Source organism: Ambystoma mexicanum, chromosome 1q, assembly GCF_040938575.1.
Source record: "Ambystoma mexicanum isolate Mex_15411 chromosome 1q, UKY_AmexF1_1, whole genome shotgun sequence".
In the NCBI taxonomy this organism is placed as follows: Eukaryota; Metazoa; Chordata; class Amphibia; order Caudata; family Ambystomatidae; genus Ambystoma; species Ambystoma mexicanum.
In genome coordinates this window covers 1,410,054,347-1,410,067,119 of record NC_090922.1, presented here as the reverse complement: position 1 = coordinate 1,410,067,119, position 12,773 = coordinate 1,410,054,347, and the positions used below count along the sequence as shown (strand labels likewise).

At 44.8% G+C, this 12,773-nt stretch overlaps 1 protein-coding gene across 3 annotated transcripts in view; it reads left to right on the top strand.

Moving 5' to 3' along the window:
- RAD54L (RAD54 like) overlaps positions 1–12,773 on the top strand; it is a 454,404-nt gene that overhangs the window by 105,205 nt on the left and 336,426 nt on the right. For all 3 annotated transcript variants that reach the window (XM_069642281.1, XM_069642283.1, XM_069642282.1), the window contains one exon: positions 11,468–11,593. In XM_069642281.1, coding sequence (XP_069498382.1) covers positions 11,468–11,593 — 126 coding nt within the window. Of the gene's footprint in view, positions 1–11,467; positions 11,594–12,773 lie in introns of those variants that run through there.

The following is a 12,773-nucleotide window of genomic DNA, read 5'->3' as shown; positions in this document are numbered from 1 at the left end:
GTGTTTTGGTCATTTAAAAAAAAAACTACTGGACGGATTTACACCAAATTAACAAAAGCACGCTTTCGGGACCAATCTGCCGCTCCTGCTGCAAATTTGGTGAGTCCGTCCAGCGGTTTGGGCTGTAGGCGTGAGCAAAGTTTTTTCCGATTATGTCTATGGGAAAAAAGAAATTTTGGGACTCCCCATATAATTTTGCCTCCCCTGGACCAAATCTCACCAAACTTTGCAAAATAAATCCGAGTACTAATACTTTTATTGCAAGGTTTGGTGAGGATTCGTCCAGAGGGAGCAAAGTTATAAGCCACCCGAAAAGTGCTCTTCCTATGGGATTAGCAACTTAACCATAACTACACAGCCACTATTGTGGCTGTGTAAAATATATATATATATATCAAACAGCACTCCAGGCGAACACATAAATCTCCACAAATAATGGTCAGTATAATGAGGAAAAAAACACAGACTCAGCTTGTGCCAAATAGCGTGCTGTTTATTTTTTTAAAAGAAGACCGGTCTGTGACTAAAAGTCAACAGAGGCAGGATGCCATCCTGCTACAAAAGACGCGTTTTGCGCACCACTCAGCCAGCGCTTGTTCGTATATTGTGCTCCACACTTCTCTCCATAACCTCCCCAGCCCAGTGTTGGGGAGAATTCTCTGTTTAGGCTGAATTTCCTAACTAAGTGAGTCCCCCAGCAGCTTTGCTGGAGTTTGTTTTTTTCTCCTGCCAAGAGTGAGTCTCTTTTCCTCACACTCTTGGACATGATTTGAGGGGTTCCTTTGACTGTTATTGTGTTTTATGGGCTATGGGGTCTTTTACTCCATAGGGTCTCATGTGTTTTTACTATGTGTGTTACACAGCACCCTCAGTGCAGTGACACGGGTGTCATAGTGACACCACACCATAGACTCCATACCCTGGGACTGACTACTGTCTCCCAGGGCATGTAAAGTCACCATTGGCTTTACTAGTCCCAAATTATGAACATACACCAGTACAAACCATCATATTGTGGACGTACTGGTCGGGGCAATTTGATTGCCCCGGGGTCTGTTGTTCGAGGGGGCACGTCTCCGTCCCCCCTGATCGAGTTTTGGCTGGTGGCAGTGGATACTACTTTTTATATTCGACCGCAAATATATCTCTATGGGATTTTCCCATTGTTCGAGGCTACCAACTTTAATTATTTAATTCCTATAGCCTCGAACATACCGCCGGGTTGTTTATTTAATATTAATTCACCGGTTGGTATTTTTTGCCAGAACTCTATTCTAAAATGGCGTTTGTGTTATCTTCTGTGACTCCAACCCAAGTCGAGCCCTTTGTTCCACTTTTTGGCAGGCTTCTCCACAGAAGCCTCCAAAAGTGGTGCCACTCTGTCTGGGTACCACAGGGGGTGTGGGAGGTGGTTTAGGCACCCTGGACTGAGTTGCCTTGGCAACTCAAGTCGCACTCTTGTGTGATTGGCCCAAGTGGTGAGCCGGCCGGCTCACCACTTAGCATGTTTGATTGACAGCTAGGCTGATTGAATGGGGGTTTCTTAATAAAAGCAGGGCTTTTGGGATTGGAACTTCAGAAGTCGCCACAGGACCTGAGAATCCGAAGAGGGAGAAGCTGAGCTGACCTGCAACGACGATACCACCGGTGGAGCCCTGCTGAACCGTCTCACCACTTCCGGACGACAGAGGAGATCTTCTTGCCGGAGAGTCTCTTCCCCTTGAGCTGGTGGGGACAACCAGTTCGCTTTCCTTTTCGCCTACCAGAACGTCTAGTGGTCGAATTGCCTGTGCCAAGCACCCCGGCAACCGGATATCCACTTACCACTGAACCGCGAAAGAAAGGACCACTCCTTTGAATCGAGAAACTCTGCGGCTGGTTTCTTCCCTGGCAGCACAACGACCTACTGCTTTCCTCCCCACCGAGATCTTCTCTTCTGCCGGACGAAGCACCGACTTGCAACCACTGCCAGGAACAACTGCCCCCGCTGGAGTGTTCTCACCAGTTCAAGGTACTGTGTCCGCCTGTCCTCCCTTTCTATAGATTGCTACAAGGTGACAGTAAATCCTTAACCTTCTAGACTGTGCTGGCCTCTTGACCATCTAACTGGTCCCTTTCTTTTGGTCCAACTTCTTTCTGAACCTTTTCGAGACTTTTGTGCACTTTCAACCGTGTGACCTTGGACACATTTCGTTCTGATCCTCTTAAAGTGGATCCGGCTTTCTGAACTCTAACTTCACGGTTTCATTCTGCCTTCCTCTCTTGCTGTGTTCTTCTGAAAGTGTTGGGATCGGTTTCAATTTATGCTCTGCCTTTCTCTCCCTTTTAAACCAAATTATTAGAGTGCCATCTGTGTTAAGCGCTCACCGCTGTCTGAAAATAAGCGGGGCTTTACTTAAGACTTGTCTAATATTCTTTTAAGGGAGTGTATAGACTTTAGTGACTGTGTTTTTGAACTTGCTTCAGATTAGTGCCAGTGTGTTTTCTTAGATGTGTTTTTAAATAAATAATTATATATCTTTTACACCAAAGCTCTGGTCAGTGTCTGCTTGTTCTAATGTGTTTACCAGCCCTATTGTGTATGCTCTGTATACTGCCTAACTCTTCCTAAGAGAAGTCTGACTGCTCAGCCACAGCTACCAGGTAAATCTGGGTGGTGCAGACTGCTACCAATTGGGTTTACTGCTAACTCCTGTAGTCCTAAACTTTTTGCAGTGGTCCCTAAGGGAACTGCACAGGTGTCTGCCTAACACCCTAAACTTCACCTCTTCAGTTCTTTCCACTCCTTCCTCCCTTTGCAAAGTTTGACATGTAACTTTAGTGAGCAGAAGCTAAAACCAGATCCTGATGTCAGGCATCATCCTGTAGACAGGAGCTACTGCTGGGGAACCAGGAGCATATCACAAATTTAACGTCTACATGAGGTGCACAGTTGCACCTTTTGCTCATCCTGTTTGATCATTATGTTTACATGCATATTTGTGTTCTAATTATTAACACTCTGAAATACTCAAAGTTAATGTCACACAAGTGTTTCTAAGGCATCAGTTGGCCCAGGAGCCAAAAGGGGCTCATAATAACTGCTGGTTTCATGCAAACTAGACCCTGCCTAGTCTTTTAACAGCCCTCCACTTGAACTCCTTTTGCTACCTCATCCTTCACTTCCCTGATGTTACCTGAAGTTTCAGTTAAATTGATTTCTACCCTTGTTCTCCTTAACCAAAAACTGTTCTACTGACTCCTTCTCTTTCCTCTCTAATTTTCTTTTTGTATCCACGTGTCGTCAGTATTTTTCAAATAACATCTTCCCATCTGCGTTCCCCTTTTTGTCCCTCTTACCACAATTAAGTTAAATTGACTCCTCCAAATCTATTGACTGGGCCTTTGGGTTTGTGTAGGGATTGTATCCTCGTCCAGCCTCCTTAGAGTGGAATAGGATCAGGGTGTGGTAGCTAGGATGGGGATTGGCAGTCAGGCTTTGTCTCCGAGGATGGCTTGTGACCCTACTGTGGGACTTGGAATTAGCTCTCACCCTCAACCAGCCTTGCTTTGCACCCTCTCTCTGGGTTAAGGGAGCTCGGGTGTGCAGGTTTGGAATAGGACACTTGGTATTGTTGTTTTCTGGTCCTCGATGGGTCTCTGGTATCTGCTAGACTGCAGCTTCAAGAACTACGTCAGCCATCTGGGAGTTCCCAAATCCTTTCTCTTTAGGTCACTGGCATAGAGACTGGTCAGTTGTGTATAAATTGTGAGGATAGAATCCATTTTGTGAGGTTCCACATGGAGCGGATTAGTACTTCCTCTTGGGTGTTCTTCTCTCTGGTTGCCTTCACACTCTAACCCTGCCTTTGGTGTGGTTTTCGCACACCCTATTCTCAAATGTATTGAGGTCTTGTGTGAGGTCCTGCAGACAGCCCTTATCTTGGGTTCCCTTCTTTCTTTGGGTAGATTGAGGAGAGGTTTCTGCACCTGTGCGAGTGGAGTCGAGTTTATAGGTGCTGCGGACTCCAAGAGACAGCTTTTTGATTCTCTTGAAGAGGCGGATGCATCCATGATTACACTGTGACAAGCTCATGCCTTCCACACATGGTTGGATATAGCCGGGGAATCCGCCCTTGCTGTCGCTAGCTCTAGGGCTAGTATTGCATCACTTGTGGGAGTACCCAGTTCTCTTAGCCACACCACTATCCACCATTACAATCGGGTAGGAGAACCTTCTCACACTATACAAGGCTAATAATCCTGACTTAAATAAGATGTGTGAAGATTATCTGAAACGGAAGGATCTGCAACAGATTTCATGGCTGGGGGTCTTTTCTGCTGTCAAGATGACTCTTCTCCTGGGTCTATTATATGTATTTCACTACCTCTATATCATGATTCCATCACGCATGCTCTGCAAGGTTCAAGTATCCCTTTGGCAAATTTTGCTGAGGACCGCCTTTTTAGGTTTACCATGTATAAAGAGATCTATTATTGCTGCACAAATTAGGGCTGTCTTAGATTGCCCGCTTAACCCCGGGTTACAAAGAGCCTGTGAGATGTGGAACAGAACCCCACCAACTTACTGCTGGCTAACTTCCCTTTTCTTTCTAGCACTGCAGGCCTGGAAACGCGGATTCTTACTAGCCTCTAACAAGTGTATGTTATCCTTATGGGGGTAGGGACTGTCCTTTACCTGGTTTACCCACTTCTGTCATGAATAGCCCAGATGTCTCTTGAGATGTACAAAATAAGTTATAAAGCTTGGGAAACTGACGGTGACTCCTTTGTCAGTTTTATACCATTTGGATCCCACTTACCTCTGAGGAATGTAAACAGATGTTTGCAATATCTAAAATGGAATGTTTCAATTAAATGCAAATGAGACAATGGATTTCATATGAATTAATTGTCATAATGGGTTCATGAACCCCTAGGGATTTGCTGAAGGTATCTAAAAAGGGTGTTTATCGCTATTCTATAAACGGCTTTGTTTCGCTTCCATCAGATAAGTGTTCATACATGTCTTAATGGGTGGATAACTGCACTTGGAGTTTCAATCTCTGAGGAACCCTGCATCCTCATCTCAGAAAGCGCACATAAATAGTTGTGATGCACAACAATAAAACAATGTTCATATAAACTATGCTTTCACTGGTATATGTCTCCTCAGCGACTCCGTCTACCTCTTGCAAACATTTTGGGGCGCTGGGAAGGCTAGGTCCCATGTAGTTGTTCGGACCCATCTTACAAGGGCACTAGAAAGAACTCTTTGCCCAGAGGCAATTAATTCTGGGTGTACAGCTCCCATGGATCTGAGGATAATTGTTTTGGGTAACAGTGATGTGGAAGGGGTATACTCAATACTGTGGCTTAATTCTTCACTTAACCCCCAGATGCTGAGTGCAGCACTTTTAACCATGGCTCAGTTTTAGAAATGACCACATGGTCCCAGCATAGACTACTGATGGGTGAAGATTTGGTGAATTCTTGCCATGGAGAACATATCAGCTACTTGTCAGCACCTTCATTGTCCACTTGAAAGATAACGAGCATTCTTACCATTACAGGCCTTCATTACTTACAAATATTTCTTTATGGTTCATTGGCTTAATAGGAACTCAAAAAATGGGTGAACTGAGTCACACTGGAATGGTGAAACCTATTATGGGAAATTTCATGAAATGTTTGCTGGTCCTCCGTGGGCGAAGCCGTGCTGTTCTGATCCCTTAAGATTTTTTTCCTTCTTCTCTTAAGCTGTTTACTTCCTTTTCTGACGCACATTTTATTGTTAAGGTTGACTTAATTATGATTTGTCATTGTGTCATCTAGTTGCTTAAATAAGTTTGTAAAACAAAAATCTCCAATGATCGCTCTGTGTTCGTCTGTATAACTAATATGAAGCTTCAACACATGAGAGGAATGATAAGTGGTCTCGACTTTGCAGCGAGTTCTCAGAGGAACCAGTAACTGGTCTAAGAAGAGCAGGCTCTTGCATGTGCTGTATCTATTCCAATGAGACGTCCAGCACTCTCGATAGATATCAAGGTTACAGGATTAGCATTTCGCCCTCGTATGTATCTCTCCAAGGAAACGAAAAAGGGATGCATTTGCATTTCCTACCCATTCCACTTGCAATCCTGCTTTGGGCTCCATTTTGAGTCAAACAATTGCCTCTTGATGTCTTCTCCGTTCATACTTTCACTTACAACTGTTTTTATGTATACTGAGTAATAAGACCCTGACAGCTTATCACATTGGTCCCCCAACTCTGAAGTTTCTACATCATCTGCTTACTCTTCTTGGAACCTAACTGAGATATTAAGGACTCTGTGAACCCTGTAAGTACTGTATAAATTGCTTCTGAGTCCGTGTATGTTTCAAACCATCCAAGGAGCCGATAAAGCACACTGAAGCAAACGTAACTTGGCATATTGCACATTATGTACCCTTGATTAGATTAATAAGTAGTGTGCTTGGTTAGCTATTAAGTACTGAATGGCAATCTTGTTTTCCTTGCCAACTAGAGTGTAGATCTTTTGCCAGGTCTAGACCTCAAAGAACTAGCTCTCGAATGGTCCCTCTGGTTGGTGTAACAATGAGACAGAGGGAGGAAAACCAATGAGAATTGTTAGGAATGCATTTAATATAAAAAAAGCAATGCTATAAATTCTCTTTCATGCTTTAATACGAATTGTATAACATAACATCTGAAAGAGGGAATACCACAAAAAGCAGTGATGGCAATCAAAACGATCGTAATCCGTAAACCTCTTTTATCTCTGTTTCTTCCTTTCTCATTCTCTTGACCTCATTACCCTTACTGAAACCTGTATCTCTTCCTCTGACTCTGCAACCCTTGCTGCCCTCTATGACCCTGCCAACACCTTCACTCACTCTTCCCGCCCAACTGGCAGGGCTGGAAGTGTAGGACTGTTTTCATCCTCCAAATTTCCTATCTCTCCTACTCCCTTGTCACCTGCTAATTCTCTCTCATTTGAATATATTATCTCTACAATCACTGCCCCCTATGTCATCCACGTTATCTCTATCTACTTGCCAACTAGTCTGGCGGGTCAATTCTTCGACCACATCTCCCAACTAATTGAGTCTCACTCCTGATCACAACCTCATTGTTATTGGTGACTTCAACCCCACCCCCTCTCTCTGCTACTCTAACCACTAACTTTAACTATTTTCTACCTAACTACTCACTCTCTGCCCACTGTGATGCATTTGGACAATTAATCACCCCTCCCTAGAGGGGATCCACCCCCTTTGAGGGTAGTGAGTTGAGCCTGCTCAGCAAGTCCTCCTCCAAGGGTCTGGGCATGTGGGACCTCACTGGGGGGGACTTCCCTCTTGGGGGACAATGACTCCCATTCTGGTCAGGAAATCCGGTGCCGTGTACATTGTCTGCCTACATGGGAAACGGAAGGTCTGTTGTTAACCCGGATTTGGATCACAGAATTTTTATATTTCTTAAATCTCTTTGGCTTCAGGCAATCTCGCCTGAATGCCACAGTCAAAGAAGACAGACACACCCCTTTTGTTTGTCATGGCGTACATAAAACCATGAGGAACTATGAATGGAGAGGAGAGAATCCTATGCAGAGGTGAGTCTCTCACAGGGGAGCATCCTGGAGGGGCAGAGCCATGGTAGACTATGGAGCAAGTGGTAGCTTGGAGAAGGAAACCTGGGTCAAGGAGGGGATGGAAAAGCAACATCTCATTTAGTGGCACGACCACACAGAAGCCATGGTGGGCCTGGGGCCCGGTAAACAACGCTGAGACCAGAAGGCAGCAGAGAGACCTAATCCCCAAGCTCTGTATGAGAAGTGAATTAACTGCCGAGTGGAGCAGCTGAAGGGAAGCGAACGCTCCCGCAAAAGGTAATGCCGTGGAGAGGGGCGACCATTAGGATTCAGGGCGGGGAAAGCCACGAGGGTTTGGGAGCCAGATAAACCCAAATAGAGACAAAGCAAGTCTATTGGAGCTTTAGGGAGAGCTGACAACCAAAAGACATTTACGTTTAAAGCTGGAGAAGCCGCAAATGTTACAGGAGCACAGAAAACCTGAATGGGCATATGCCATAACGAGGCCCTGCAAGGACTTTGAGTTGTCGTGGAAACCAGAAACCTAGGCAACAGAACTGGGGGACACACCAAGACAAGGAGGCGTTCAAGCACCAAGTGGTGGAGTTGTGTAAAGAAAACCTTATCTTTCCTGAGGAAAAGGAAATCATATGCAGTAGATATAAAGACTGAGAACCATGGCATTCAGAACCTGCAGTGAAGCTCGGGACTGTACTACAAGGAATTAATAACTTTGACAAACTTTTAGAAACTGCTTCTTGGAGGGGTCAGTACCTCAGCTTCCAGGCGCAGGAGTGGCACGAATCAACTTACCCCACCACAGACTTGGTGCCTGCAAGAATAATCTTACACAAGCCTCCGAGACCCCAGCAGGGAAAGAGGGTTAGGAACTCGATGGTTGGATAGGTACACATGAGAGGATAACCAGAAAGAGGGTTAGGAGAGGGGAGGTAGATAGGTAGGGGAGCACAGGATAAGAATAACTACTGTATTATACATACTCAACTACATACATTTCACATTGCATTCACACAATTCAAGGTAACCAGAAATGCACTTGGCTCTGGAGGTGAGTGCTGGCCTCCTGCCTGCGCACTCCCAGGTCTGGTGTCTGGAGCAGTTCAAATGCTGCAAAGAGAGCTCAGATTAATGATATGCATGTTGCTTAGACGTAGTTCAAAGCATTTTGTGTGTATGCAACTAAGACTGACCTCCCAGAAATGGGTTAGCATGGGCTCAGGCAACACAAACCTAGTATTGTCTACAGACTCTGTGTTAATTCACATGCAGGTTGCAGGTGGTTCAGAACGAGAACATGCACATCCGGGGCTGCTCTGGCCACACTTGTCTCACATGCAGCAGTATGCGGTTCGCTGCACGTGGCTGAAGCAGGGCGTGTAAATAGTCGTCCGCCGCACGTGGCGAAAATGACTGAGGCTACGTGCAGTACTTTTAGCTCGCCGCACTTGGCTAGGGGGTCTATGGTTCGCATGAGACTGCATGTGGCTAATTGGTATGCAGGGGGCTTGTTGAGCTTGCAAATGTCCTATGGGTGCCAATGGGCTCTCTGCCCTGCATGCTCGCTTGCCGCTACCATATGCTACTGATGCAGTCACTTAGCTTCTCTGGGGCGGGGGGGAAGTAGTTGACCTGGGCTATGCCCCCTGCTCGTGTCCCTTGCTGTGGTTCTGACTTCAGGGCTCCGTTTTCCCCCCACAGCTATAACGCTGCTTTTCTGCCATTGCGTGTGATTGCCTGAAGGTTGCTTGCCCCCGCTAGCAGTAGTGCTACTTATCTTTTGCCGGCGAAGGGCCGGAATGGTGATGTCCTGGGGCGGTGGCCCCTCGTGCTCGTCCCCGTAGCAGGTTTTCTTGAGGATACGTCTGCTGTGGTCGGCTCCTTAAGCTCACGCCCCGTGCCTTTTGTTTCTGCACATGGCACACCCAGGTAGTTCTTGGCCTGCGGGCTGCAGGGGATGTAGTTCTCAGGCCTCTTTTCCTGCAAAGAGGACAAAGAAGCCTTCTATAAGGCTGGACCCTTTCTCTCTTGGTCTGTTTTGTCTTGTTCCTTGATGTCCTTTGCCTACAATTTTTAAGGAACCCTGCCATCCCAACCCCACACCCTGCACACATAATCCCAGACTCTGTGCCCTGACAGGAGGAGAGATCCAAGTATTGGGCCAAGCCGAAGCCAAACAGAGGCGATTGCTTCTTCTTTAAAGTTTTCTTAATTGGTAGGGTCAATTAGCTGACTAGGATTTGGACTAAGGACTATTTCTTTTGCGACACTTGACGAGCACCGTTAGTTTATGTAGGGAACCTCCCACATAGTGGTAGGGCTAGATAGGTGTTTTGTTTTAATTGTAATTAACATCTTTGAAACATGTCCATAACATGTCATCTCCTTGCCACCTAGTCCGACTCCTTCTTCTGGTTCTCCACACAATCCATCCAAATGGAAACTCCCTTGACCGTATTCTCATCTACTCTCAACGCTCCACCTCGAATATCTCCACCTGATCGCTCTATTGTCTTTTCTTCAATCTCTACTCCTGCTTCTTCCTCACTCTCTACATCTCTAAAAGAAAGGACTAAGAATAAACTTTTTCTTATCTTCAAAAATATCAATGGGATCACTGCACCCTACCTATTTGCTCGCCTTGCTCTCTACTCTCCTCCTCCTCAATCATTAAAACCATCTCCTCTCCACCACTTGAGCCCCCTGGGCTGTCTCCCTCCCCTCTTCTCCCCCTTCTTCTCCCTCCTCTTCCCCCCCTCTTGCCCCATTCTCTCCCCCCCCTCTTCCCCATGTCTTTATAACGACCCATTTTATGTAGAATACCCATATATTCTCTCTCTCCCCGTACTACTACAACCTCAAAGCTCTTTCTTTTGCAAGAACCTGTTTCCTAGCACACTACGCTACTGCATCTATCCTTCATGGACAGCACGTTTCCTTAACCCCTCCATTCTTAATTTACCTCCACCACCATCCTGTTCCTATGTCGTCCTGTCCTCATCCAAGGTTTGTTTCCACCTTCCCCTGCAACACCTGGTGTTCAAGTCACATTCTCCCACCCCATTGTAAAGGACCCACCCATATCCTGTGCTCTGTTATAATTGGTACATTTTGTAAGTGGTTTTGTGCCAAAAATGCATTGATTACCTATGATTTCTTTTTTTTAAATAAATATATTTTAAAAAATGTATTGAAGTAAAAAATAAATAATAGTCTATTTGAAAAGTAATGTATATTTAAACAATGGTTTACCAAAACAACACTTTAATGAACAGTAGATGCATGCCTCAAGGCCGGTTTCTCTTGGCATGTTGGCCATGTGGGTAACCCTCTTTCCAAGTGAAGATTCTGTTACTATTTGGCATCCTATGAAAATAGGGCAAACTGAAATTGTTCATTATGGCTGCTTACTGAATTTGAAAGGAGACCATTAGATTCTGCTTTACATTTCTCAAAATAAAATTGGGGTCACAGTTGGAAAGAAATACTTCCTTGGTAAGCTAAAAAGAAATTGTGCAAATATGTTTGTTCTAACAATGCTGTGTCTTAAATATAGTGTGCACTTCTGTGTCTTAATGTAGATTATTTTTAATCTAGCTGTTGCTGCCATACATTTACCATTTACCAGCACTTAAAATATCAGTAGCATTAGAACACAGTTTAGTTGATTAAATGCTGATAAGAGATTGATTTTGTACTGCCTGGATTAAAACATTTCATGCTTGACACCAATAACAATACCTAGTATGTAACTGTCTTCAATGTTGCTGTTTGTTTTAAGCTGTTGAATTCAGCTTTTTGTTTTTATGTCTCCCACAATGACAGTTATGCACTGATAGATATTTATGCTTTTTCTGGTTACTATCCTGCAGGCTCCAAAGAGACGCAAACCTGGCCCAAACTCTCAGGTTGAAAGTTGGACGAACTTCATATCACCTTTCCGAAAGCCTCTGGCCCAATTGACCAATCGCCCTGTCTGTTTGGACAGCAGCAAACATGTAAGTTTCTAACTATTATCGAGGAGTAAAAGGATTCATGTCTTAGAAATGGAAAAGGGGCAGGAGGTTTGGGGGACATGCCTCATTTTTTCAAAATGCATAATTTCTTATATATATATATATATATATATATACTTGTAGCCTATTAGGGACTATGCCCAATTTCCCAGAAAGAAGGATCAACTGTGTACATGTTTAAAACTCTTTCCATGCAACAAAACTTGTGCACATTATATGCGTTTTCGTTTTAATTTAATTTGCCTCCAGGGAACGGACCAAATATTGGACATTCTTTAAGACATTGGCCCTCATTACGACCCTGGCGGAGATCATGGTGCAATATGCACCATGGAGCATGGCGGAAAGCTAGCTGCCAATACCGCCATGGGGGTTGGCGGATTTACCGCCCCATTCCGACCTTGGCGGGGCGGTGAATCCCCAATCCCCATTTTGCCCTTCCCCATTCCCATTTTTGCCCCATAGGGTATAATGGGAGTGGGGAAGGCGTTAATTACGCCACCGTAAATTACGGTGGCGTAATTAACAAGAGGTCCCGTAGCGCCATGGATTTCTCCGCCCGGAAAAACCAGGCGGAAAAAGGCTCCATGGCGCTACGGGAACTCGTAGTAAGGCGGAAGGGTCCGCCATGATTTCCGCTGGCGTAAACCCACTCCGCCAGGGTCGTAATGAGGGCCATTGGGTATTACCACAAATTGTTGTTTCTGTAACCAAATTGATTGCCTGGAAACCCTAAAATATTGGGTAATTGATGGTCCCCACTTTAGACCGACTAGACTTACTGTTAAAATCTGATGTAAAACCCGACCTTGACTTTGCACAAAATCTTTTTTGGTCTAGACTAATGTGGGGTGAGAATGCTTTGATTTTATCCTTCTAATGTTTATATTTTTTAACTATTATTGAATCACAAATTATAGGGTTGTGAATGTTTCTGTTGTTGCCACAGTATATATTGTGGTTGTCGTCCTCTTTTCTCTAATAACGGGAACTGGATAAATCCTGTTCTGCCATCGTATCCACCTACGCTTCTTGTTTTCCAGGTAGGACTAGTTTCTCCCGCTCGTCCTAGTCCTGGCAATGACCTCAATCTACTCGCATAAAGCGGGGACATTATTTCCCCTACACTATGCGATCGTCCTTGTGGTTGTTCTGGATATGA